Consider the following 25,131-nt stretch of genomic DNA (forward strand, 5'->3'; position numbering starts at 1 on the left):
GCCGGGAGCGGCCACTGCACTCCAGTCTGGGCGACAGAGTGAGACTCCAACTCAAAAAACAAACAAACAAACAAACAAAATGGCAGTAATACTGTCTACCTCAGATCATTATGAGGAGTAGCTGTATTAGTATATGTGAAGCACTTAAAACATATATGCCTGGCATGTAATGTGCATTATATCAATGTTAACATTTGTTATTTTTCATTAGAGTAAATGAAAATCAAAGACTATTACAGTCTATGCTTTTTTAAAACATTTAAAAACATTTAGATAAATAATATGAATTATTTTTTGAATATATTTTTGCATGAGCTAGACCTCTTAAAATATTAGCACATTTAAGTTTGAGTTGAGGAGATCCTTTCCAGGTGGTTCCGTAAGCATTCTTTTTTGTTATAAGATCTTCAGATTTGTTTTTATATTCATCCAACCTACAATTTGGCACTTGCTTATGTATACATGTATCTCACTGAAATTCGTTTTTTTTTGAAGTGAGGTGTCTGTCACCCAGGCTGGAGTGCAGTGGCATAATCTTGGCTCCCCGCAGTCTCAGAGCTCCTGGACTCCAGCCATCCTTTGGCCTCAGCCTCCTGAGTAACTCGGAACAGCTGGGACTATAGGTGCACGCTACCACACCTGGCTAATTTTTAAAATTTTTTATTATAGAGATAAGATAACACTATGCTGCCTAGGCTAGACGGTCTTGAACTCCTGGGCTTAAGCGATCCTCCTGCTTCAGCCTCCCAAGACCTCATCTCTACAATAAATAGATTCTAGGCATGAGCCACTACACCCAGCCTCTCTGAACTTAAAATTATAAATGCTAGGGCAGGGTGGCTTTCATGGTAGCATGCTCAGTAACCTGTTTCATCGACTGTTAAAACTTCAGCTTTCAATATTGGGCTTTCTCCCCAGTGAGTTGCACCAAGTTCCACAACTGCCTCTGTGACTAGACTTTCAACTTTCTTTGAACTCAAACGATAAGCCATTTAGTTCTTTTTGTGAAGGGAGACAACCATTCTTTAATTGAATTGTAAACTTTTTTCACTGATATCCCACCACATCTGATTTTTTTAATGCTTTTTGAGAGAGGATTCTTAGGATGAAACCATTGCTTGGTTGGAGACATGCTGTCTCCATCAAGTTGTCACCCTTCTGGCGCAACTTAGCACATTATCTCTTCCTAATTTATATCCACATGGTTCCAAAACACAAAAGCATGTGAATGTATACAGTAAGGAATATCATTTTCTCCTTTGTCTCATCTACAAGATTCCTTTCCCTTTGCCTTTTTAATGTAACCTGCTGACAGCTTTTAAAATATCTTTCCAGTGTTTTCTTTATACAAATACAGTTAAACTCAAGTGCAGTTCTTTTTTTTTTTGAGTTGGAGTCTCACTCTGTCACCCAGACTGGAGTGCAGTGGCCGCTCCCGGCCACCACAGCCTCCACCTGCTGGGCTCCGGCAATCCTTCTGCCTCAGCCTTCCAAGTAGCTGGAATTACAGGAATTCGCTACCATACCCCGCTGATTTTTTGATTTATTGTAGAGATGAGGTCTTGCCGCCCGGGCGGGTCTCAAACCCGCGGTCTCAGGCAGTCCACTCACCTCAGCCTCCCAAAGGCACGGGATTACAGGCTGAGCCACCGAGCCCGGCTTCCAGTGCAGTTCTTTTATCCCTTTTACTCCAAAGAATGACGTGTGTGTGTGTGTATTCCTCTTTGCTTTTTTTCACGTAACAACATATGTTGAGAGCTTTCCATTTCAGCCCAGTCTCGTTGTTCTTTTAGTAGCATTGTAGCAGTCCATTGTATGAATGAACTTGAGGTTGCTTTCAATCCTTGACTCTCATAAATAACATTACAATAAACCTGTGGCATTATGCATTTGTGCGTAAATTCCCAAAAATGATCAAAAGGTATGTGCAATTATAATTTTGATGCCCATCATCTAATTAACCTTTCTTAGGATTCATGCCTGTTTATATTCTATCCAGATATATAGAATATATTGGTGAACAGTGATATCTCTATGTATGTCAAATAGTATTTCTCTTCTTAAGAGTGAGTGTGAGCATCTTTTCTTTGTTAAGGGACTGCTTATATTTTTGTTTTTGTTTTTGTTTTTTAAGTCAAAGCCTCACTCTGTTGCCCAGGCTGGAGTGCAGTATGATCATGGCTCACCACAGCCTTGACCACCTGGGCTCAGGCGATCCTTCTGCCTCAGCCTCCTGAGTAGCAGGGGCTACAGGCTACAGGTTACCACACCTGGCTGTCTTTTTTTTTTTTTTTTTTTTGTAGAGATGAGGTCTTACTATGTTACCTGGGCTGGTCTGAAACTCCTGGGTTTAAGCAATCTTCCTGCCTCAGCCTCCCAAAATGCTGGGATTACAGGTGCGAGCCACAACTCCTGGTCCCATTCGTGTTTTGTTTTTTAGTGAACTGACTGCGAATAGCCTTTGTTTTCTATTGAGCTGTAATTTTTCTGGTAGTGTATTAGGAAGATTATACCTTTGTCTTTGAGTCTTTTGATTTGCTTACAGTGTGTTTTGCTGTGTAAGAGGTTTGCTTTTTTGTTTGTTCACATGGTCAAATTTATTTGACTCTTAATAGCTTCTGGATTTTAAAAACACTTGATAGTTGGCAGGGCTCGGTGGCTCAACCTATAATCCCAGCACTTTGGGAGGTCGAGGTGAGTGGATTGCCTGAGTTCACGGGTTTGAGACCAGCCCAGGCAACTTGATGAGACCTCGTCTCTACAATACATAAAAAATTACTTGGGCATGATAGCGGGTGCCTGTAGTTCCGGCTACTTGGAAGGCTGAGGCAGAAGTATCGCTGGAGCCTAGCAAGTCAACGCTGGAGTGGCCTTGAGTGTGCCACTGTAATCCAGCCTGGGTGATGGAATGAGGCTTCAACTAAAAAAAAAAAAAAAAAAAAAATTAAAAAAAATAATTAAATAAAAATGTGATAGTTAGAAAGTTCTTCACTGCTCCAAAGTTAAAAAAGAGTTTCCCCATATTTTTTAACATATATTTTTAGTTGTCTTTAAATCTTTGATCCTTTCAGTATTATCTGTACTGAGTGAGATATGGATGCAATGTTATTTTTTTCCAAATGGTTGCATAGTCTTTTCAGCACCACTTGTTAAATAGTGTTTTCATGCCTCTGATTTGAGAAGCCAACTTTGTTATAGTGTCCAGTGTTGCAGTTCAGTAGTTTGCTGCCAGTTAATTTGGTAGCCTGTGTGGAGATCCCTTCTGCTCATTAGGCAGTCATAATTAACTTTTCATTGTTTCAAGAGTGTTCTTACATCTGGTATGGAATGGTATAAAACTGGGAAGGAAGTTCAGCGTTTCAGATTTCACAAGTTGATCTGCTTTGAATCAAGCTTTTCTATAATTTTCCCCTGAGAAATTTGTCAAAAATGTGTAATGTGAGAACTTACTGTATATATTCAGATTTGCAGAATGAAGTGCAAGTATTATAGTGATGCTCACTCAAGATTGTTATGGAATGTTGACTACATCAAGGATACTGAGAACAACTTTAATGTGAGATACAATCAGGCTTTTTTGTTTTTTTGTTTGTTTGGTTTTTTTGAGTTGGAGTCTCACTCTCTTGCCCAGACTGGAGTGCAGTGGCACACTTAATGGCCACGCCAGTGTTGACCTGCTGGGCTCTAGCAGTCCTTCCGCCTCAGCCTTCCTTCCAAGTATCCAGAACTACAGGCGCACGCCACCATGCCCAGCTAATTTGTTATTTATTGTAGAGACGAGGTCTCGCCAAGTTGCCCAGTCTGGTCTCTAACCCAGGCTCAGGCAGTCCACTCCCTCAGCCTCACAGAGTGCTGGGATTACAGACTGAGCCTCTGAGCTCGGCCAGATACAAGCAGTTTTAAGAGAAAAACTCAATGGGCCATTTATTTCATTGGTATGATTAAAGATCAAGTATTGGTTTAACTGTGAACTTCATAGACCTATGGAAAAATAGAGTTTGCATGACTATAACCTAGCACAAGATAGTAAATGACCTTGACTGCCTGCACTATGTCTGTGGACAAGTTACAAATCATAATGTCTTTGTTACCGTTTCAGTAGGCCAACTTTGTCTATCCAGCACCCACCATCGGCAGCAATTAGTATTCAGCGTCCTGCCCAGTCACGGGATGTGACAACAAGAATCACACTGCCATCTCACCCTGCATTAGGAACACAAAAGCAGCAGCTTCATGCGATGGCTCAGGTAAAAATGGAGGTGAAGAACCACCTGGGTACTTTGCGGTGTAAAACCACCGTTGTGCAAACTGCTCAGGACCTGGCAGTACTGAAAACAGGGAATGCTCTTAGACTGGATGTCAGGGGAAATGCTCTTCTTTACACCTTGGTGTTGGTGGGCTTCTTCCCAGCAGAAAACAATCTTCAGTACGGGCACGCCGGTGGCTGCAGCAACAGTAGCCCCAATTCTGGCGACCAACACCATTCCTTCGGCAACCACAGCCGGTAAGTCTGCCACCCCACTTTTCTTTCTACCAGGAAAAATGAGTGTAAGTGGTAAGTTAATTTTTCTTTGTTTCTTTCTCTTTGTTTCTTAGAGACAGGGTCTTGCTCTGTTGCCCAGGCTGGAGTACAGTGCCATGATCATGGCTCACTGCAGCTTCCACCTCCTGGGCTCAAGCAATCCTCCCCCCTCAGCCTCTTGAGTAGCTGGGACTACAGGCATGTACCACCACACTCAGCTAGTTTTAAACATTTTTGTAAAAATGAAGTCTCACTGTGTTCCCAGCCTGATCTCAAACTCTTGGGCTTAAGCGAGCCTCCTGCCTCTCCCTCCCAAAGTATTGGGTTTACAGAAATGAGCCACCACACCTGGCTGATTTTTATTTTTCACCTTCAGTCAGACATAAACAACAGGCTGGAAAGATTCTCCTAACTTTTCCCAAGAGTTTTCCCAGGTTTTTGAGAATCTGCAATGTGTGCAGAGAAGCCTTTTTTTTTTTTTTTTTTTGAGTTGGAGTCTCACTCTGTCGACCAGGCTGGAGGGCAGTGCCACACTCACAACCATCACAGCCTTGACCTGCTGGGCTTAGGCAATCCTTCCGCCTCAGCCTTCCAAGTAGGTGGAACTACAAGCACGTGCCACTGCCACCACACCCAGCTAATTTTTCTTGATTTATTGTAGAGATGGGGTCTTGCCAAGTTGCCCGGGCTATTCTTGAACCCATGGGCTCAGGCAGTCCTCTCACCTTGGCCTCCCAAAGTGCTGGGATTATAGGCGTGAACCACCACGCCTGGCTGAGAAGCTATTGTTAAAGAATGTCCTTTTTCCCTCTGTTTCAGGCTCTGTGTCACACACACAAGCTCCCACGAGTACAATTGTTACCATGACAATGCCCTCCCATTCCTCCCACGCTACTGCTGTGACCACCTCAAACATCCCAGTTGGTAAGTGTAATGTAGCCTTTAGACAGACGCTTACAAGGAATTTTTTAGTCCCTCTGACCAGGCCTTCATGTCGATGGCTAGCACTGGTGTTTTTCAGTGTTGTTGATTTTCAAAGCAACACTGACTTTGACTTTTAATATTTATCATACAGACTTGGCATGGACGGTAGGGAAAAAAGAAGATAATAGTGTTTGAGTATTCAAACTTTAAGGTTTTGACTTCCTTACTTATCCAACTTTATCTTTCCTATGTGTACTTTTTACAGAAACAAGTTAACAGTACTGACATGCTTAGACAAGAACAGGAACAGCCGGCAAAGCAATGATTTGGAATGAGGGAAATGTGTACACTTAGGCAGATTGTTCAGGAAAAGTCTCTGAGTGACGCAACAGTGGGAAGAACACCAGAGCCCAAGTGGCTTCCCGGGATGCTCCTCTGAGTACTGTCCACGGTACTTCATGACCTGCCTGTAATCTCTTCTAGGCTTTGTGTATTCTCTTTTTTAAGTACTTATGTACTTTGAATTTTAGAACATCTGCAGAGCTTCTGGCAGCCAAACTTTAGTCACCAAGAGCAGGGATTGGCTGGCTTTTTCTAAGGCCAGAGCGTACACGTTTTAGGCTTTGCAGGCCACATGGGTCTTGTTCACTGTTGCTAAACTCTGCTTCGTGTCGTGAAGGTAGCCCTGAACGACTCGTGAACAAATAGGTGTGACTGTGTGCCCATGAGACTTCTGTAGACAGAGAAATTTGAATTTCATAGGTCACAAAATATTCTCCTTTTGAATTCCTCCCCCTCCTCCAGCCACTTAAAAGTGGAAACCCATTGCTCATGGACCATACAGAACCAGGCAGAAGGCTGGATTGGCCTGTAGGTTGTAGGTTTCCAGTGCATGTGCAGAGGGCTCATATCTCACTGCAACAGTTTCTAAAGCAGGGGCCGTGGCCCGTGAATTATAGCACTGCTCTCTTTAAGCCACCAGACCAGGCTTTTGTTTCTAGTGTTGTCCTGCCCTGGTTCTGTAATGATAAGCATGTTATCATACTGCTCTCCATTCCCAAAGATATGGGACAGCTGCCATATTTCTAAAAAACAGTGTTCTTTTAGAAATAAGACTGCTTTTTGGGATGAGGACACATTAACATTCTGAACTGTCAGAAATCTGTAACTGAACGTAGAGGTGTGGCTTCCTTATCTTCCCTGCATAGAGGCATGGGTCCCTTCCTCCCTTCCTGCACATGTGAAACAGGCTGCAGGTTTTAACCTCAGCAAACTTTGAGATCACTTCTCTGGAAGCCCTGTAATGGCTGTTCAGCTCCACAAAAGGCATTTAGCAGAGAAGGCACTGCTGCTGACTCTTTCTTACGTTATTGCACACTGTGACTTGCCACTGGAGAGACCAGACTTTGCTCGTACCCTTCTGAATTTAATTCACTTTTGTGTAAAGAGGTTTGTTATATTTACATGTGCATTGTTTTAGCATTAGCACACTTTTGTTGGAAAAGAGTAGATTGTCCATATTGTCATTTTAGCTCATTTCCTGCCTCCTCTTAACAGTGTCATCAGCTGTCCTCACTGCTGTTGTGACACAGCCAAGCCTGTCTTCTTAATTTCCACTGTCAGGAGGCTCATAAGGCAATCTATATCTGTGGTGAAAATCAGATAGTAAAGAGAGGGCATTGTGCCTTAGAGGGACTGTCTGGTTTCCTCTTGACCCATCCCTGTGAAATATTCACTAGAGGTTGGTTCTTGTTACTAACCCTCTATCTTCATAAAAGATCACATTGTGGCAGTAAACTCACTAAAAGCACCAGGAGAAGACATGAATGTGCTCCTTTCTAAGTTCCATCAGGTTTATGCTCTAGTTTTGTTTTTCTCTTACATGTTTTCTGTATTACATCATAATGGGATCCCTTTATTTTTACTTTTTATTTTTTGAGTTGTAGTCTCACTCTCTTGCTCAAGTTAGAGTGCAGTGCATGCTCACAGCCACCATAGCCTCGACCTGCTGGGCTCAGGTAATCCTTCCGCCTTAGCCTTCAGTAGCTGGAACCACAGGCATGCGCCAGCCACCACACCCAGCTTCTTATTGTAGAGACGAGGTCTTGCTATGTTGCTCAGGCTGGTCTCGAGCCCATGAGCTCAGGCAATCCTCTTGTCTCTGCCTCCCAAAGTGCTGGGATTACAGGCATGAGCCCCCATGCCTGGTGATAGGATTCCTTTAAACAAGTATCTCAGATGATACGGGAAACCTGGTATAACCCTAGAGCATTGATTTTCAGGTTGGAGTGTGTAGGAGATACATTAAAATCACCTAAGTGGCTTTTTCCAAGTTACACTTGCTTTCTTCAGGTGAGATTAAATCTTGAATTCAGTCATTATTTGTTAATAGGAATTTGTCGAGACCAGCTGGGGCAACTTGGTGAGATCTCTTCTCTACAATAAATCACAAAAACTAGCCGAGCGTGGTGGCGTGCATCTGTAATTCCAGCAACTTGGAAGGCTGAGGCGGAAGGATCGCCTAAGCCCAACAGGTCGAGACTGCGGTGGCCATGAGGGTGCCACTGCACTCCAGCCTGGGTGACAAGAATGAGACTCCAACTCAAAAAAAAAAAAAGAATATGAAGGGATACCCAAAAGAGACTGGAATTGGTTTTTAGAAGGTGGGCCACGTGTATTACAGGCTTTCCCTGCTAGGTAAGTGTTCTAGGAACTCATCAGCATCACTGTACAAGCTAGCATTGTTGTGGGAGACTGTGTTCAGTGAACTTTTAAAAAAATTATTTCAAGATGTTTATTCATTTCATGATGGATGATATAGAAGCACACCTGCCCACACCGTTCTGAGTGTTCAGCAGTTTTTGACCAAAATGGCATGCCTTACCCTCCCTATTCACCCAATCTTGGCCTGAGCAACTTTTTTTTGCTTCCCCGACTGAAATAAATTCTCAAAGGGAAGTGTTTTGCCACTGTGGAAGAGATGAAACAAAAAATGGCAGAAGCACTAAAAAGCATCGAAATTGATGAGTTCAGATCCTTTAGAGTAGTGGAAAAAGCATCTCAAAAGGTGTATTGTATCAAATGGAGAGTACTTTGAAGGTGACTGTAGTTTAAACATGTAAGAAAACATAGTTTTTTCATAAATAAATTTTGAGTTTTTGGGGGTTCCCCCTCATATGCTGAGTCAAGGGGGAAAAGCATGATTAATCTTAAGCATAAGATTTTTGCCACTAATGAATACTTATTTCCTATAGAACATTATTTTCATTTTCTCCGTGGTCTGCCTCTCACATGCCAGTATTTCCAGAAATAGAAAGCAGAACCAAATGATCATGTTATTCAGAAAATAGGGATAATCTTTGGAGATAGCATTATGGCAGACTTACGATTTCTGCATTATATATTTCCTTTTGTTTTGAGTTGGAGTCTCATTCTGTCACCCAGACTGGAGTGCAGTGGACGCTCCCGGCTACCGCAGCTGGGCTCCGGCGATCCTTCCGCCTCAGCCTTCCAAGTAGCCAGAACTACAGGCGCTTGCTACCACGCCTGACTAATTTTTGATTTATTGTAGAGATGAGGTCTCGCCAAGTTGCCCAGGCGGGTCTTGAACCCACGAGCTCAGGCAATCCACTTACCTCAGCCTCCCAAAGTGCGGGATTACAGGCTGAGCCACCAAGCCCGGCATATATTTCCTTTTTAAAAAAATAACTGGGAATGGAGGTTTTCTTTTGTTTGGTTTGGTTTTTTGGTTTTTTTTGAGTCGAGGTCTCACTTGGTTACCTAGGCTGTGGCAAGATCACGGCTCACTGCAGCCTTGACCTGGCTCAAGCAATCCTTCCACCACAGCCTTTCAAGTAGCTGAGACTACAGGTGTGCACCACCATATCTGATTAATTTTCTGATTTTTTTGTAGAGACAAGGTCTTACTATGTTGCCTAGGCTGGTCTTGAACCCCTGACTCAAGCAATTCTCCTGCCTTGGCCTCGCAAAGTGCTGGGATTACAAATGTGAGCCACTCGCTTGGCCAGGATGTCTTTTTTAATTAGAAAAAAAGTAAACATTTAAATTCATGGGTGTGTGGTGGCATGGATCTGGTTACCAACCACAAGTTCATGACTTTGCCAAATGGCAGCTTCATTCCTATTGGAAGCATCATTTTCTCCTACTTTATTATAGGGCTCAGTGAGAAAACATGGCATAGTTGCTCCCCACTCAGCACTCCCTCTGCTTACCTTCCTGCTGGAAGCTTTCATGCTAGCTCTGCACTGGCCAGTTGATGTCTTTATCTGGTCAGAGGAGCATTCTTTGGCTGTCACCTTACAGACACTTCTCTACCTGCCCCCTCAGGGCTGGCTGGCCTGTGTGGCTTACCTTTGGTGCTAAGTGCTCCACACCGTGGGTAATGTGTTGGCATCATCCTCGTCTTTTGTATTTCTGCGCCTGCCACTGGTGTAATTTGGGTCTTTACACAAATGGAAGCTGTCCCTTACACAAATGGAAGCTATCCTTCTATATTTCTGACATAGGTCCCAGTTTTTCTTGCTACATTTCCAGCTGTAGAGTTAGCAGATCTATCAAGAACAACAGAAAGTATCTTCTAGTTGAGCTATCCCTTCTAAACAAAATTTGATTGCAAGTTGTAAAGGAGTACAAACCTTGAGTCTCAGGTTGAAATTTGAAAACTCGGTAGTTGTATTGGTTTTGATTTTGCTCTAAAGTATTGTGCAAAATCACAGGACATTCAAAGGACCTTAGAATTTATTAGACGATGATATAGAGAAAGAAGACTTCCTTATGGATGAGGTAACTGAGATTTGGAAATTCAAGTTTTCTTCTCATTGCTGCTTAGCTTTATTTTATAATGAGGGATGGACCTAGAGTAGAATCTAAGGTTTTTGCCATTTTTGTATTCAAATTTTTATTTTTAAACAGTTTACTCCTTTTAAAAAAAGCCTCAAAGAAGCCAGATTGTGAGGATTCTGGTTGCTGTTATCTTTAAGTACTAATACTTAACCCTGCTTTAATAAATAACAGCACGAATATATCTATGGATGATTGGATCAAAATAATTCAATTGAACTTTTTGTCCTCATCTTTCATTCTTTATTTTGACTAAAACTGAAAATTCAGGCTTATTTTAACTGTTTCCATTTATAAAATTGCTACTAGCCAACAAAGTGTGTTAGTGATTGCATTTTCTTGTTTATAGCTAAGGTGGTGCCTCAACAGATCACACACACTTCTCCTCGGATCCAGCCCGATTACCCTGCAGAGAGGAGCAGCCTGATTCCCATTTCAGGACACCGGGCCTCTCCGAATCCTGTGGCCATGGAAACCCGAAGCGACAACAGGTAGGAGACAGTGGGCCTGTTACTCCACCCTGTTGTGTCTTTGTTTTGCTGTATCAGTAAAACAAAATGTCTCATAAACATATCATATTTATATTTAGCATATTGTTTATATTTTCAAATTTTCCCTTTGAATAGAATGCATTGTATAATTTATTTCTTCGTGTTATAAAAATTTGTTATTTTTATTAAGCCATTCTCTTTTTGATGAATGTTTTCTAGTATCCATTTTTTTGTTTTGTGTTTTTAGTTTTTTTGTTTTTGTTTTTGTCTTGAGTTGCAGTCTCACTCTGTCACCCAGACTGGAGTGCAGTGGATGCTCCCGGCCACTGCAGCCTCGACCTGCTGGGCTCCAGCGATCCTTCCGCCTCAGCCTTCCGAGTAGCTGGAACTACAGGCACGCGCTACCACGCCCGGCTAATTTTTGATTTATTGTAGAGATGAGGTCTCGCCAAGTTGCCCAGGCGGATCATGAACCCGCGGGCTCAGGCAATCTACTCACCTCAGCCTCCCAAAGGCGCAGGATTACAGGCTGAGCCACCGAGCCCGGCTTATTTTTGTTTTTTTGATTCAGGGTCTTACTCTGACATCTAGGCCAGAGTTCAGTGGCACAATCACAGCTCATTGCAGCCTTGACCTCATGGGCTCAGGTAATCATTTTGTCTCAGCCTCCTAAATAGCTCTGACTGTAGACGTGCACCACCATGCCTGGCTCATTTCTCAAGTTTTTTGTGTGGTTGAGATCTCACTGTGTTGCCTAGGCAGGTCTCAAACTCCGTGACTCAAGCAGTCCTCCTACCTCGGCTTCCAGAAGTGCTGGAATTAGAGGTGTCAGCCCGCCATGCCCAGCCTTCTGCGTTTGCATTTTTAGGGAACCATTTTGAGAGTAAGAGTTGTAATATTAGGACCCTTTTTTCATAAGTACTTCAATTTGTAGCTCCTGAGCACAAAGACGTTGCCTTACTTAATAGTACAGAAAGCTGGAATGATTCTTTAACTTTTCATTCTTTTTCTTTCTTCTTTTTTTTTTTTAAGTTTTCAAGCAGTTTATTTAGAAAGTAAATAAGAGAGAGAAAAGGAGAGAGAGAAGAGATTCACCTCTCCGAGGTAGGGGAGGGGGCCAAAGCTAAGACAACATGGTGACTATAGTTCCAACAGCCACATGGAGACAGCAGAGTTTAACAAAGCAATGGCTTGTTCTTTTTCATACATTGACATTGATGAGTATAGACAGGCCAGCTCAGAGCCCTTTTATTGTTCAGAAACCAAGATCTAGGCATTAGCTCTGCTTGTTGGTGTGGTTTACCCCCCAGGCCCTTTTAGCAGACAGAGGTGGGCTGTATATAACGTTCACAGAACATTTGAGTCCATGGTGATACCGCCAGTTCATCCTCGTTACCTTCTCCATTTGTACAGTGAAAACCCTGTACAGTGTACATAAAGTAATTTCAAATTTAGATGAATTTTTAAAATGTTTTTATTTGATCATTAGTGTGTATAGGAATGTTCATAGATTTGTGGGGTTTTTTTTCCATCTTGCTTCATACAAAGTGGTGGGTAACACAGGCTCATAGGTTTTAATACATTGATCTTGCGCCCATCCACCTTCTTGAATGCTCCTATTAGCTCTAAGTGTTTATAGATTTTCTTTGATGTCTTGTGTAGATGTTTATGTCATCTACAAGTAAGGACAGTTTGGGGGGAGGCAAGAGGGTCTTCATTTATGTTTTTTATATCTTTTTTTTTCTCTTAGGTTGGTTAGAATTTCCAATATAGTATTAGTAGTACAGAGATAGTGTGCCTCCTTGTCTTATCTTATTCCTGACCTGAATGGGAATTTTGAATTATTATTATAATTTTTGTTTTAGTCAGTCTCACTCTGTTGCCCAGGCTGGGGTGCAGTGGCACACGCGTGGCTATCAAAGCCTCGACCTGCTGGGTTCAGGCAATTCTCCCACCTCAGCCTTCCAAGTAGCTGGAACTACAGGCATGTGCCACCATGCTCAGCTAATTTTTTGATCTATTGTAGAGACGAGGTCTCGCCATGTTGCCCGGGCTGGTCTCGAATCCCTGAGCTCAGGCAATCCTCTCGCCTCCACCTCTCAAAGTTCTGGGATTACAAATGTGAGCTACCACTCGCGACTTGTAATTTCATTATAGATTTTGGTAGATATCATTTTCAGTTTTAAGAACAAAATTTCTTTCTGTTTCTATTTTCTTAGACATTCATACCATTAATAAGTATCGAAAGCTATGATGTTTTTATCTTTTGTGATGTTTCAGATGATTATTCTTTTTGATTTTTTGAAATAATGTAAAACGAATAGAAATTCTGTTGTTGAATCATTTCGGTCTTCCTGTGATAAACCTTGTTTGACTGTAATATATTTAATTTTATATGGTACTTCATCCATTTTTACTTAGGAATTTTTTTATCATTGTAGAGAATGAGATTTGTTTATAATTTGTCTGTGCTATGTATGTATGTATGTATTTATGAACCAGGGTCTGTCGCCCAGGCTGCAGTGCAGTGGCACAATCACGGCTCATTACAGCCTCGACCTCCTGGGCTTAGGAGATACCTCTGCCTCAGCCTTCCAAATGGCTGGGATTCGAGATGCATGCCACCACACCTGGCTAGTTTTTAAAATTCTTTTGTAGAGACAAGGTCTCGCTATGTTGTCCAGGCTGGTCTCAAACTCCTGGACTCAAGCAATGCTACCTCAGCCTCCCAAAGTGCTGGGCTTATAGGTGTGATCTACCAGACCCGACCAATTTTATTTTTTTGAATAGCTTCCCAAGTAATTGGGACTACAAGCATGCACCACCATGCCCAGCTAACTTAAATTTTTTTAATTTAAAAAATTTATTATATATCTGAGATAGCATCTTGCTCTGTCACCCAGACTGTAGTGCAGTGCTGCGAACATAGCTCACTGCAACCTTGAACTCCTGGGCTCAAGCAATCTTCTCTCTTTGGTCTCCTAAGTAGATAGGACTATAGGTGCATACCACATGCCTAGCTAACTTGCTTATCTGTCTGTCTGTCTGTCTATCTATCTGTCTATCTATCTATATCTTTGTAGAAGAAAGGGGATCCAACTTATTATTCTTTTTTTAATAGATAGGGTCTTGCTAGTCTTAAACTCCAGTCCTTCCACCTCTGCCTCCCAAGTAGTTAGGATGAAGGTGCATGCCACTGCACTCAGCTCTCCCTGCCCAATTTTAGTATCAAGGCTATATTAAGCTAAAAAAATAAGTTGAGAGTCAAGCGCAGTGGCATGTACCTATGGTCTTAGCTACTCAGACAGGAGGATTGTTCGAGTCCAGGGAGTTTGAGGTTGTACTGAGCATTGATTGTGCCTATGAATATGCACTGCCCTCCAGCTTGGGCAACATAGTGAGATTCGATATCTAGAAAAATAAAAGTAAGTTGGATCTCCTTTTTCTGGTCTCTGAATCAGTTTATATGAGGTTGAGATTCTCTGCTTTATGCATGTTTGATAAAATTCGTCAGTCAAAACAGTCTGAGTTTAATGTACTTCAGGTGGGATTGAGCAGGAAAGACTTTTGACTACTGTTTCTGTGAGTTGGTTTTGGTCATTGTTATTCTCAAAATCACCCATAAAATATAGTGTATGGTTTTGTTTTTATTGATATAGGTGTTTTTAATATCTACTTTTATTGATATAGTATTTGTCATACTCACTTTTTAAAATTTTGCATTCTTAGTGTGTGTCCTGTGATCTAATAGTTAGTTTGTTTGGGACACAATTTGGGAAAAGCTGGCTTGGCAGTTGTGAAGGGTGTGAAAAGGATCTAGGGAACAGGATCATTTGATGGAAAAGAAGAAAATGACTATTTCGTCTGCTGTCATCTGTGTCTATCTCTAGACCGTCTGTTCCTGTTCAGTTCCAGTACTTTTTGCCAACTTACCCCCCTTCTGCATACCCACTGGCGGCACATACCTACACCCCAATCACCAGTTCTGTGTCCACCATTCGGCAGTATCCAGGTAGGATCCCTGCCTTCAGGGTGACTTTGCATGTTTTAATTTTTGTCAGCAATGTGGTAGAAATTGATTAGGGAATACTTCATGTATGAGATTTAATTACTTCAGCTTTTAGTTTCAGATTCAGGCATGACTAAAATCTAAAGCTGTAATGTCTTAAATCACCATCGTTGTGATCTGTAAAATATTGTTACTTATTAGTGACGTTTGCATAGTTTTATCCCACTCTGTAGATGATTGTGTCAACAGTTTTTGTTATTCCTTTAAAATGATAGTAGTTACAATGCACAAAGCTTTACTTTTATGGGCTTCTGTTGTTTTGTGGGAATGTGTGCTTTCTGTTTTGGTCCAGTTATGCTCACCTCTCATCATCCTGACTTAGAAGTAAAGTATTTAGCTGGATGTGGTGGCTCACGCCTGTAATCCCAGCCCTTTGAGAGGTGGAGGTGAGAGGATTGCCTGAGCCCAGGGATTCGAGACCAACCTGGGCAACTTGGCGAGACCTCATCTCTACAATAAATAAAAAAAAATTAGCTGGGTGTGGTGGAGAGCACCTGTAGTTTCAGCTACTTGGAAGGCTGAGATGGAAGGAAAGATCAGCCGGGCTCCGTGGCTCAGTCTGTAATCCTGCCCCTGGTGAGGCTGAGGTGAGTGGATTGCCTGAGCCCACAGGTTTGAGACCCGCCTGGGCAACTTGATGAGACCTCATCTCTACAATAAATCAAAAAATTAGCCGGGTGTGATAGCGCACCCTGTAGTTCCAGCTACGTGGAAGGCTGAGGCGGAAGGATCGCCGGAGCCCAGCAGGCCGAGGCTGTGGTGGCCGGGAGCAGCCACTGCACTCCATTCTGGGCGACAGAGTGAGACTCCAAGTCAAAAAAAAGAAGAAGAAAGGATCTCCGGAATCCAGCAGGTCGAGGCTGCGGTGTCCACAAGCATGCCACTGCAGTCCAACCTGGGCAACGGAATGAGACTCCGACTCAAAAAAAAAAAAAAGAAAATAGAGTTCTTTTTGCTTATCCAGAAGAACAGTCCTTGAACCTCAGGGATCACCTTGACATGAGAAAGCCCAGATGTGGGCGCTGCCCTCCAGCTGAGCAGTGCAGCTGAGAGTCAGAGCTGTGTGTGGCTGCGGGGCACTTGAGAGGTTGATGAAAATGAAACACTGAACTTCCCATTTCATTCAGTCAGTGTTAGGGAGATTTCGAATTTATTTGGAGCAACTTACAATGTAAAACTACTTTTTTAATTGTAGGCTTTATGGAACTGAAATACAGATGAACTATTTCTGATCAAAATTTGGTATCTCAATTTACGACGTAATTAGATACACCCTGAATTTTGTAGATATAATTAGAAAGGAGAATGTAATTTGTCTTACTCGTAATTTTTATAGTGATTACATTATTGAAGTGGTAATATTTTGGATCTATGCATTAAATAAAATATGTTATAAAAATTAATTTGACCTGTTTCTTTTTACTTTTTTAATGCAACTGCTGGAAAATTTATTTATTTATTTATTTATTTATTTTGAGTTGTAATCTCACTCTGTCACCCAGACTAGAGTGCAGTGGACTCTCGGCCACCGCAGCCTCAACCTGCTAGGCTCTGGCGATCCTTCCACCTCAGCCTTCCAAGCAGCTGGAGCTACAGGCGCGCGCTACCACACCCAGCTAATTTTTGATTTGTTGTAGAAATGAGGTCTCGTCAAGTTGCCCCGGCGGGTCTCGAACCCGCAGACTCAGGCAATCCACTCACCTCGGCCTCCCAAAGTGCTGGGATTACAGGCTGAGCCACCGAGCCTGGCCACTGCTGGAAAATTTAAAGTTGCCTGAGTGACTTTATATACTACTGGAGAGTGCTGGTCTAAAATTTTAAACTTTGTGAGATATTTAAATAGCTTTGGAAACACGTTCCTTCATCTCTAGATTGTTTTGATGATGGAAGAAAAATAGTTTTTTGTGTTTGTTTTCTTGCCACAATTAGTAAGGAATGCCTTCTTTTTTGTTGCTTTCTGTGAATGCTTTTGTTTTTATTTTTGTTTGCTTTTTGCATCAGAGTCTCACACTGTTGCCCAGCCTGGAGTGCTGTTGCCCAGCCTGGAGTGCAGTGGCCTACTCACAACCACTGCATCCTTGACTTTCTGGCTCTGGGGATCCTTTTGCCTCAGCCCCCCAAGTAGTTTAGACTACAGGCATGCGCTACCACACTCAGTTAAATTTTTGATTTTTTTGTAGAGATGAGGTCTTTCCAAGTTGCCCAGGCTGGTCTACAAACCACTGGGCCAGGCATTCCTTTTGCCTCTGCCTCCCAAAGTGCTGGGATTACTGGCATGAGCCACTGTGCCCAGCTGGTTTGTTTGTTTTTGATATACACAGTAGACAGAGTGTTTGCCTTGTAGGAAAAATAACTTGCTTGTCCTCTCTCTCCAGTGGACATGTGCTATTTGAAATTTCTGAAAAACAAAAAAGAAAAAAAAGAAATTTCTGACTACTGAATTTCAGAAGTGTCTGTGATAGTCATCCTATCAGTTAAAGCGAAGGTTCTTGTCCTGGAACCTGTGGGGGTGTGTTTCTGAAGTTTTATATTAGTTATTTAGTACAGTTGCCTGGGAACTAGTTGGACTTTATTAAAAGATTGCGTTTTTCTTATTCTAATAATATTTCTAGTAATTTACAGAAAGACCACATTATAGGGGTAGGAAGTGAGAAGAGGATACAATCCTAATATATAGAGTTTAAAGTAGCAGTGTTGCTTTTTTTAGCCAAGGACTTAGACTTTATACAGTGGAAAGATTTTGTGTTCGTGTTTTCTCCTCCTATGGGTTGTTTCCGACCTCCTTGGAGTCACCTTTTGCACCATTTTTTAGTTTCAGCTCAGGCTCCAAACTCTGCCATTGCCGCTCAGACTGGTGTCGGGGTAGCATCCACAGTCCATCTCAACCCCATGCAGCTGATGACAGTGGATGCATCGCATGCTCGGCATATCCAAGGGATCCAGCCAGCGCCCATCAGCACACAGGGCATTCAGCCGGCCCCAATTGGGACCCCAGGGATACAACCTGCACCAATTGGCGCACAAGGGATCCACTCAGCAGCCCCAATCAACACACAAGGGCTCCAGCCTGCACCAGTGGGTGCTCAGCAGCCGCAGCCTGAGGGAAAGACTCCAGGTAACTTAAAAGTTTTACATGTGGGATGGCATTAAGAAAAGAGATGCATCCGGGCTGAAATCTTGGCTCTGCCCCTGGCTCTGTGGCCTCAGATAGTTTTTCCAGGCATCGGTATCTTTGTAACGTGAGGCACTCACAGCATACCTTTCGGAGTTGTTGTAAACATTAGATAAAGCATACATAAACAGCCTAATGTGCATTTGCACATAGTAAGAAGCATCCTCTTTTTTTTTCTTTTTAAGCCAGGGAATATTGACACTCTGAGGCTCAGATCCAAATGCATCCTCTTTTTACAGAATGCTCTTAGTTGAGGAGGGAGCACATTCTTCTTATAAATGGTATTCTTAATCCATTTAAGATTTTCTTCAGTGTTGTATGTAAAGCTGTGAAATCTTACACTAATGTAGCTAATGTTTTCAGTACTTTACTTAAAAGAAATACTAGTGGAATAGGTGTTTTGGAAAATGGAATAAGTCTCTATGCTTGGATTAGTCATTTTTCTGATGTAGTTAAAGAAATTCCTGTTTCTCAGCAAAGGTAAATTTTAAAGTTTTTTGCATTAACTATAGAAGGAAGAGATCACTTGGAACTCTTTTAATTTTAATTGCTATGTAGACCATGAATTTAACTATTTAACTAAAGTCTCTCAGACTCTATCACTAAATAATGTCATAGAGACGCAGTTTACCTATAGTAACCCACCTGGAAGGGTGATGTACCTACATCTTCAAGAGCACCTGCTAGAAAACGCATTGTATTAGGTTGACTCCTATAAGATTGCCATGTTTGTAGATCAAAAACTGTCCAACACAGTTAATTTCTGATTATGATTTTATGCTCATCGGTATTCAGGTGCTAGCTTTAAGTATATAGTTAAAATATCTATTGTTTGAGTATCTTTCTAAAGATAGACTGGGGATGGTACCATTATTTGGGGTTGAAGGAGATTGGTATTTTACAAAAGCTGTGTGAGTATATTTCTTGAAATGTGATTTGGACCATGCTGTCAAGCCAGTAGGTCATATTTTCTATGTGTGGCTCCGCCTTTTATTAGCCTTTCTTGCCTCTCAGTTCTCTCATCTTTAAAATGGGAATAATAATTATGGTAAGAGTTATATGAGTAAAAAATATGGGGCCAGGCTTGGTGGCTTAGCCTGTAATCCCAGCACTTTGGGAGGCAGAGGCGAGTGGATTGCCTGAGTGCCCCATGGGTTTGAGACCAGCCCGGGCAACTTGGCGAGACCTTGTCTCTACAATAAATAAAAAAAATTAGCCAGACATGGTAGCGCATGCCTGTAGTCCCAGCTACTTGGAAGGCTGAGGTGGAAGGATCGCCGGAGCCCAGCAGGTCAACACTGGGGTGGCCGTGAGCGTGCCACTACACTCCAGCCTGGGTGACAGAGTAAGACGCCAACTCAAAAAGAAAAAAAAATGAAGCACCTAATAGAGTGAGATGTTACATTAGACACTCTGTGCTTTGTGTATCTTTTCTCATTTATCTGTAACTGTTTATGCAGCAAAGAAAAAATAATAGTACTGATCATTGTGGCTCCTGTTCCTTATCCTGTTGAAGATTGACGGTCAGAACATGGACACCTGATGTCAGTGGTCTCATCCTTTTTATTTATGTCTTCCATGACATTTCCTCTCTTCATTGTTCTTTTCTCCTGCCTCTTTTTCTCCAGCAGTGGTGTTGGCAGATGGAGCCACAATTGTAGCCAACCCTATCAGCAATCCATTCAGTGCTGCTCCAGCAGCAACAACTGTGGTGCAGACCCATAGCCAGAGCGCCAGCACCAATGCTCCTGCCCAGGGCTCATCGCCCCGGCCAAGCATACTCCGGAAGAAACCTGCCACAGATGGGTGAGTAGAACTGGTAGTACCAGATGACACCTCTAATTCTGGACATAATGGATATAAACAACAGGCACTAATATTCAATGCTTGTAGTTAACTCATTTCTCATTTTCTGTGACATTTCTGAACTTCTTCCAAATCAATTTGACCACAGGGTTGTTCAGTAGAACCTTGCTCAGCTCAGAACTGTGGGATGTAAAGAAGCCTCATGTCTGTGGGGTGTCATTTTCTAAGCAGCTATGATTCTCTCTAGTTCTGGAAATTCAGTCATAGAACCTTTAAGATAGGTTCAAGACCCGCGTGGGCAGCGAGACCTCATCTCTACAATAAATAAAAAAATCAGCCAGGTGTGGTAGCACATGCCTGTAATTCCAGCTACTTGGAAGGCTGAGGCGGAAGGATCACCGGACCCCAGCAGGTTGAGGCTGCGGTGGCCAGGAGTGGCCACTGCACTCCAGTCTGGACGACAGAGTGAGACTCCAACTCAGAAAAAAAAGATAGCTTGTAATTAGCTCTTCAGGCTTGTCTAGGTAGTTTCATTAGCTCATACCATGTGTTCTTTTCTCATCATTCAGCATCAACTGTTGCTAAGAGCAAGTGGTTTCCTAAGTGTGTTAAGACTCATGTTTAGTAGCAGGTAGTGTTTTGTGTTTACGGGTAAGCCTCTCGGTTGATGGGTCAGAAGCAGGAAGGTGTGTGCTATGTTACCTTAAACGTTCTGGAGGTAGGGGTTCAGCAGTCCCATTTCAGAGACCAGAGTTTCTGTGGCTCATCTGAGCTGATAACATCAACATCAGAAAGTTAAAGTGTAGTGCAAGCCTAAATTGCTGGGACTGGGGTCCATGCAGGGTTCTCAGATGCACGGAGCTTTGCATAGGGCGGAGTCCCTATCTTTGCTCATTATGAATACTTTGTAAAGAAGGTCTTTTTTAAAGGATTAAGTTTGTTCATGGAGAAGCTACTTCACTCATAAAAACACAAGGCAAGCCAGGCTCGGTGGCTCAGCCTGTAATCCCCCGCCTTTGGGAAGCTGAGGTGAGTGGATTGCCTGAGCCCACGGGTTCGAGACCCGCCTGGGCAGCGAGACCTCATCTCTACAATAAATCAAAAAATCAGCCGGGCGTGGTAGCACATGCCTGTAATTCCGGCTACTCCGAAGGCTGAGGCGGAAGGATTGCCGGAGCCCAGCAGGCGAGGCTGCGGTGGCCGGGAGTGACCACTGCACTCCAGTCTGGGCGACCGAGTGAGACTCCAACTCAAAAAAAAAACCACAAGGCAAAGCTTGTGGCTAAGATGGCAAATTGATCACACACAGCTAAATTTCTCTCTCTCAAAACCCCATAGAAGTATAATGAAGAGTTTTTTTAAATTTTTAAATTTGTATTTATTATTATTTGCTTTAAGGATAAAGATTTCTTTTTTAAAATAAAAAGAATGATAAGCATTCAAGACTGTGGAGAACAGGAAAGGACACAGTAGCAACAAAACATTGAAGCAGGAGAGCAGATTGGCCGGTGATTGCACCCTTGGCTGTGAGAAAGCTAAATGTGAGGCCTGCGTGGGGGAGTGTTGAGAACCATGCTTATTTGAATTGGAGACTCTTTGAAAGGACTAAGAGGCCAGATGCGGTGGCTCATGCCTGGGACCCCAGCACTTTGGGAAGCTGAGGCAAGAGGATTGCTTGAGCCCAGGAATTTTAGACCAGCCTAGGCAACACAGTGAGATCGCTATAGAAAACCAAAAAATTAGCCAGGTGTGGTGGTACACACCTGTAGTCTCAGCTACTCGAGAGGCTGAGGCAGGAGAATCACTTGAGCCCAGAAGTTCAAGACTGCAGTGAGCCACCACTCTCTAACCTGGGGAACAGAGTGAGACACCCCCAAGTCAAGAACAGGAAGAACTTTTAAGAAGTAGACTAAATCTGCTTGAGAGGTAGCTAGAGCCCAGAATCCATTCTCTACCCAACCCCCAGCACAAGCCTGGGAGTTCAGACTCTGCAGGTCATCCACTAGGAGTATTGACCAGAGAGGTTAAGTGAACAACCCTGTATGGCTGCTGAGACTTCCCAGTCCACTCCCCACTTTTAGCTGACGCTCTGGTGGGTGCACTAGATTCTCTAGATAGAAAGTGAGAAGAGGACTCTACTTTCCTTCTGGGGAGTCTTCTAGCCCATGGGGAGAGTGCTGAAGATTCCAATACTAGGGGCTCTGTGAGGACAGGGTGAAATTACCCTACAGTGGGCCTTGCCGTAGATGGCCCTTTCCAAGCTCAGAGCTCCCAGCCAGCTTTTCAGTCCCACCAGTCCTAATCATGGACATACAACAAAGGATAGTCAGATCCTGAGGGGTCCTCTAACACTGTAAGACAGAAGCCCCAGTAAACGTTCCCACAGGCACCTTGGAAGATGCAGAGGTTATGAAGATGAGACTAAAACCCAGAGTAACAAAGTCAGGCAAAAATTATTCATGTTATCTTCATAAAGACAAAAGAAGAGGTGCATTCATGAAACAGGAAAACCGTGCTATACAAAAGGAACATTCAGAAGACAGAAGACCTTGTCCTAAAGTTTAAAATATAGCAGAAATTGTAAAGTCAGTAGAAGGTTTGGAAGATAAAGTTGAGGAGATCTCCAAAGTGGAGCAAAAAGACAAGAAATTGGAGGAAAAGACAATAGAAAATTAGAAAAGGCAATTAAAAGAGCCAGTTTCTGGAGATCCAGCCTTCAAATAATGGGGCTTTAGCAAGAGAGTGAGAGAACAGGAAGGATATTTACAAAGTAATTGGCAGAAAAATTTATCAAACCTGAAAGACATGAGTTTAGAGGTTTAAAGAAATGCCCAGCACAGTAGATGCAGTATATGCCACAAACCCACGCCAGCACTCTGAAATTTCACAACACTGGAGACAAAAAGATGTGCCCACTTTTTCCATATTTCGTCAACCTGCCCCCCAAAAAAGACCCTTATGCTGTGCCCTCTGTAATTCAGTCTGTCGTCATGTGATGCCCCTGTGCTCTTGCCTCATCTTTATCTACATTTTCCTGCTTTAAGCCTGGCTCTTCCTCATTGCGGCTTTCTAAGGTGGTAGCTGCCTCTCTTCCACATCCCTCCTGCCACTCAGCCTGGAGGTGGGATAGATGTCCTTGTCACACCTCATTGCCATTTTCAGGCTGTTTCTCCTTTTCAGTAGCACTGATCTGTATTTAGATTTCATAAAATTTGCAGTTGAAAAGGTTGTTTCACTCATAGCGAAATTATTCCATATATAATGGAAAGTTTTTCAATAACTGAATCAAGTATTCCATTTTTTTTTCTTTCTGAGTCGGAGTCTCACTCTGTCACCCAGGCTGGAGTGGAGTGGCACACTCCTGGACACCACAGCCTCGACATGCTGGGCTCCGATGATCCTTCCACCTCAGCCTTCCAAGTAGCTGGAACTACAGGCATGTGCTACCATGCCCGGCTGATTTTTTTGATTTATTGTAGAGATGAAGTCTCGCCAAGTTGCCCAGACGGGTCTTGAACCCGCAGGCTCAGACAATTCACTCACCTCGGCCTCCCAAAGTGTGGGACTATAGGCTGAGCCACCAAGCCCGGCCAAGTATTCCATTTTAAATTCAAATTAATTAAAATGAAATGACATTAAATGTTATTACTCAGTTGCACTAGCCACATTTCAAGTGCTTAGTAGCACCATATAACTTTTGTATTGGACATGGTAGATCTAGGGGCTCCTTTTTTTGTTACCTTCGATTTTGTAGATATGTTTGCCCTTCAGAAGTGCATGATATCTGAAGCCCTTTTGTGATGGTAGCACTCCCATCTTGATCTTTACTTATTTACTTAAAATATTTATTTTTTTTGTTTTAAAGATGTGTGGCCAGGCTCAGTGGCTCAGCCTGTAGTCCCAGCACTTTGGGAGGTCAAGGTGAGTGGATTGCCTGAGCCCGGGGGTTTGAGAGCAGCCTGGGCAACTTGGCAAGACCTCGTCTCTACAATAAAAAAAAAATTAAAAATTAGCCGGGTGTGGTGGCACGAACCTATAGTTTCAGCTACTTCGAAGGCTGAGTCAGAAGGATTGCCGGAGCCCTGGGTGACAAAGTGAGACTCCAACTCAAAAGAAAAATCATGTGGGGTACAATTCAGGATTAGGTACACAAGTGATTATCGTACGGATAAAGTTGGACCTCCCTTTGGTCCCCGTTTCACCTGGCTGAGATCGGGTACCCTTTTTGCTGTTATCTGTTCCCCCCCCTCCCTGGCAGCGTCCTGCTGCTGCCAATCCCTTCCTTACAGTATTATGGTAAATGTTCAGAGTCAGCTTATGAGTGAGAACGTGTGGCGCGCAGTTCTTTGTTTCTGTGACCAATCACTGACTGTTATGGACTCTTCTGTCTTTACCTTTAATAAGCAGAAGGGATTTTTTAACTCTCTGGCCCCTCAGATCCCCAAATGCTTTTCCTGCCTCTGCTCTCTCCAGCAACACCAGCATGTGTGCATGACATGCAGAGTCAGCAAACCCTCCCTGATCTTGTCCCTGTGCTCCCGTGTCCCTCAGCCCACCTCCTTTCTTTCTGCCTCTCTCCCCCGATGGTTCAGCAGGACCCCCCAGCAGCCTTCATCCATTGATTCCCCTTTTCATGTTTCTCGCTCCCTCCCATGGTCCCTTTCCCTGCTCTCCCTGACTCAGAGGCTGTGGTCACTGCAGTCTTTTCCTTGCAGCCCCCTCCACTCCCCTTGGCTTGGTCAAAGGCAGAGCTACGTCCAGCTCCCAGCTTAGTCTGTGCTTGCACTTGTGCAGCAGATCATGGCAAGCAAAGCTACTCGCTGCCCGCTGGGTGTCTTGTCAGCCTCACAGACCTCCACTAGGTCTTGCAGTAGACCACAGAGTGCGCGCTCCTACACCAGTCTCCCAAGCAACTGTTTTACGTTTACTTCTCTCCAAACTTCCAGGCTTCCTCCCCCGTCTTCATTGCTAGCTGAGGGACTTGGTTCTTATTGTTTTGAGAAAATGAGCACAGTCTAAGGAGAACTTCCACAGTCTGCAGTTATATCTACTTATGGCTCAGTACCCTGTGTCCTGCCTCCTGTCTTTTCCTCTAGATGAGCTTGCTGTGCCCTGTCTTTTCTTCTCTTGCCCACTCAACCCCAATGCTACGGCTTCTCTCCCTTTCTTTCCAGTGTTTCTTGCTGTTGGCTCATCTGTCGCTCACCCCTGACCAGCAGGAAGGAGGCAACAACAACGTGTTCTTCTCAAAGCGGTTTATTCAGCCTTTACACCATGCCAGCTTCTT

The 25,131-nt window shown here is 43.2% G+C and overlaps 1 protein-coding gene across 11 annotated transcripts in view; it reads left to right on the plus strand.

The window, feature by feature from the left end:
- Positions 1-25,131, plus strand: part of SAP130 (Sin3A associated protein 130) — an 87,851-nt gene that overhangs the window by 27,631 nt on the left and 35,089 nt on the right. For 3 of the 11 annotated variants that reach the window (XM_008067476.1, XM_021717294.1, XM_008067477.1), the window contains exons 7-13: positions 4,100-4,247; positions 4,411-4,504; positions 5,342-5,446; positions 10,656-10,797; positions 14,688-14,809; positions 17,679-17,981; positions 19,667-19,844. In XM_008067476.1, the coding sequence (XP_008065667.1) occupies positions 4,100-4,247; positions 4,411-4,504; positions 5,342-5,446; positions 10,656-10,797; positions 14,688-14,809; positions 17,679-17,981; positions 19,667-19,844 (1,092 nt within the window). The remainder of the gene's footprint in view (positions 1-4,099; positions 4,248-4,410; positions 4,505-5,341; positions 5,447-10,655; positions 10,798-14,687; positions 14,810-17,678; positions 17,982-19,666; positions 19,845-25,131) is intronic. The other 8 variants (XM_021717296.1, XM_021717299.1, XM_021717301.1 and 5 more) reach the window with 5 other exon arrangements.

This window comes from Carlito syrichta, unplaced genomic scaffold, assembly GCF_000164805.1.
Source record: "Carlito syrichta isolate Samal-C Ts95f unplaced genomic scaffold, Tarsius_syrichta-2.0.1 Scaffold309641, whole genome shotgun sequence".
In the NCBI taxonomy this organism is placed as follows: domain Eukaryota; kingdom Metazoa; phylum Chordata; class Mammalia; order Primates; family Tarsiidae; genus Carlito; species Carlito syrichta.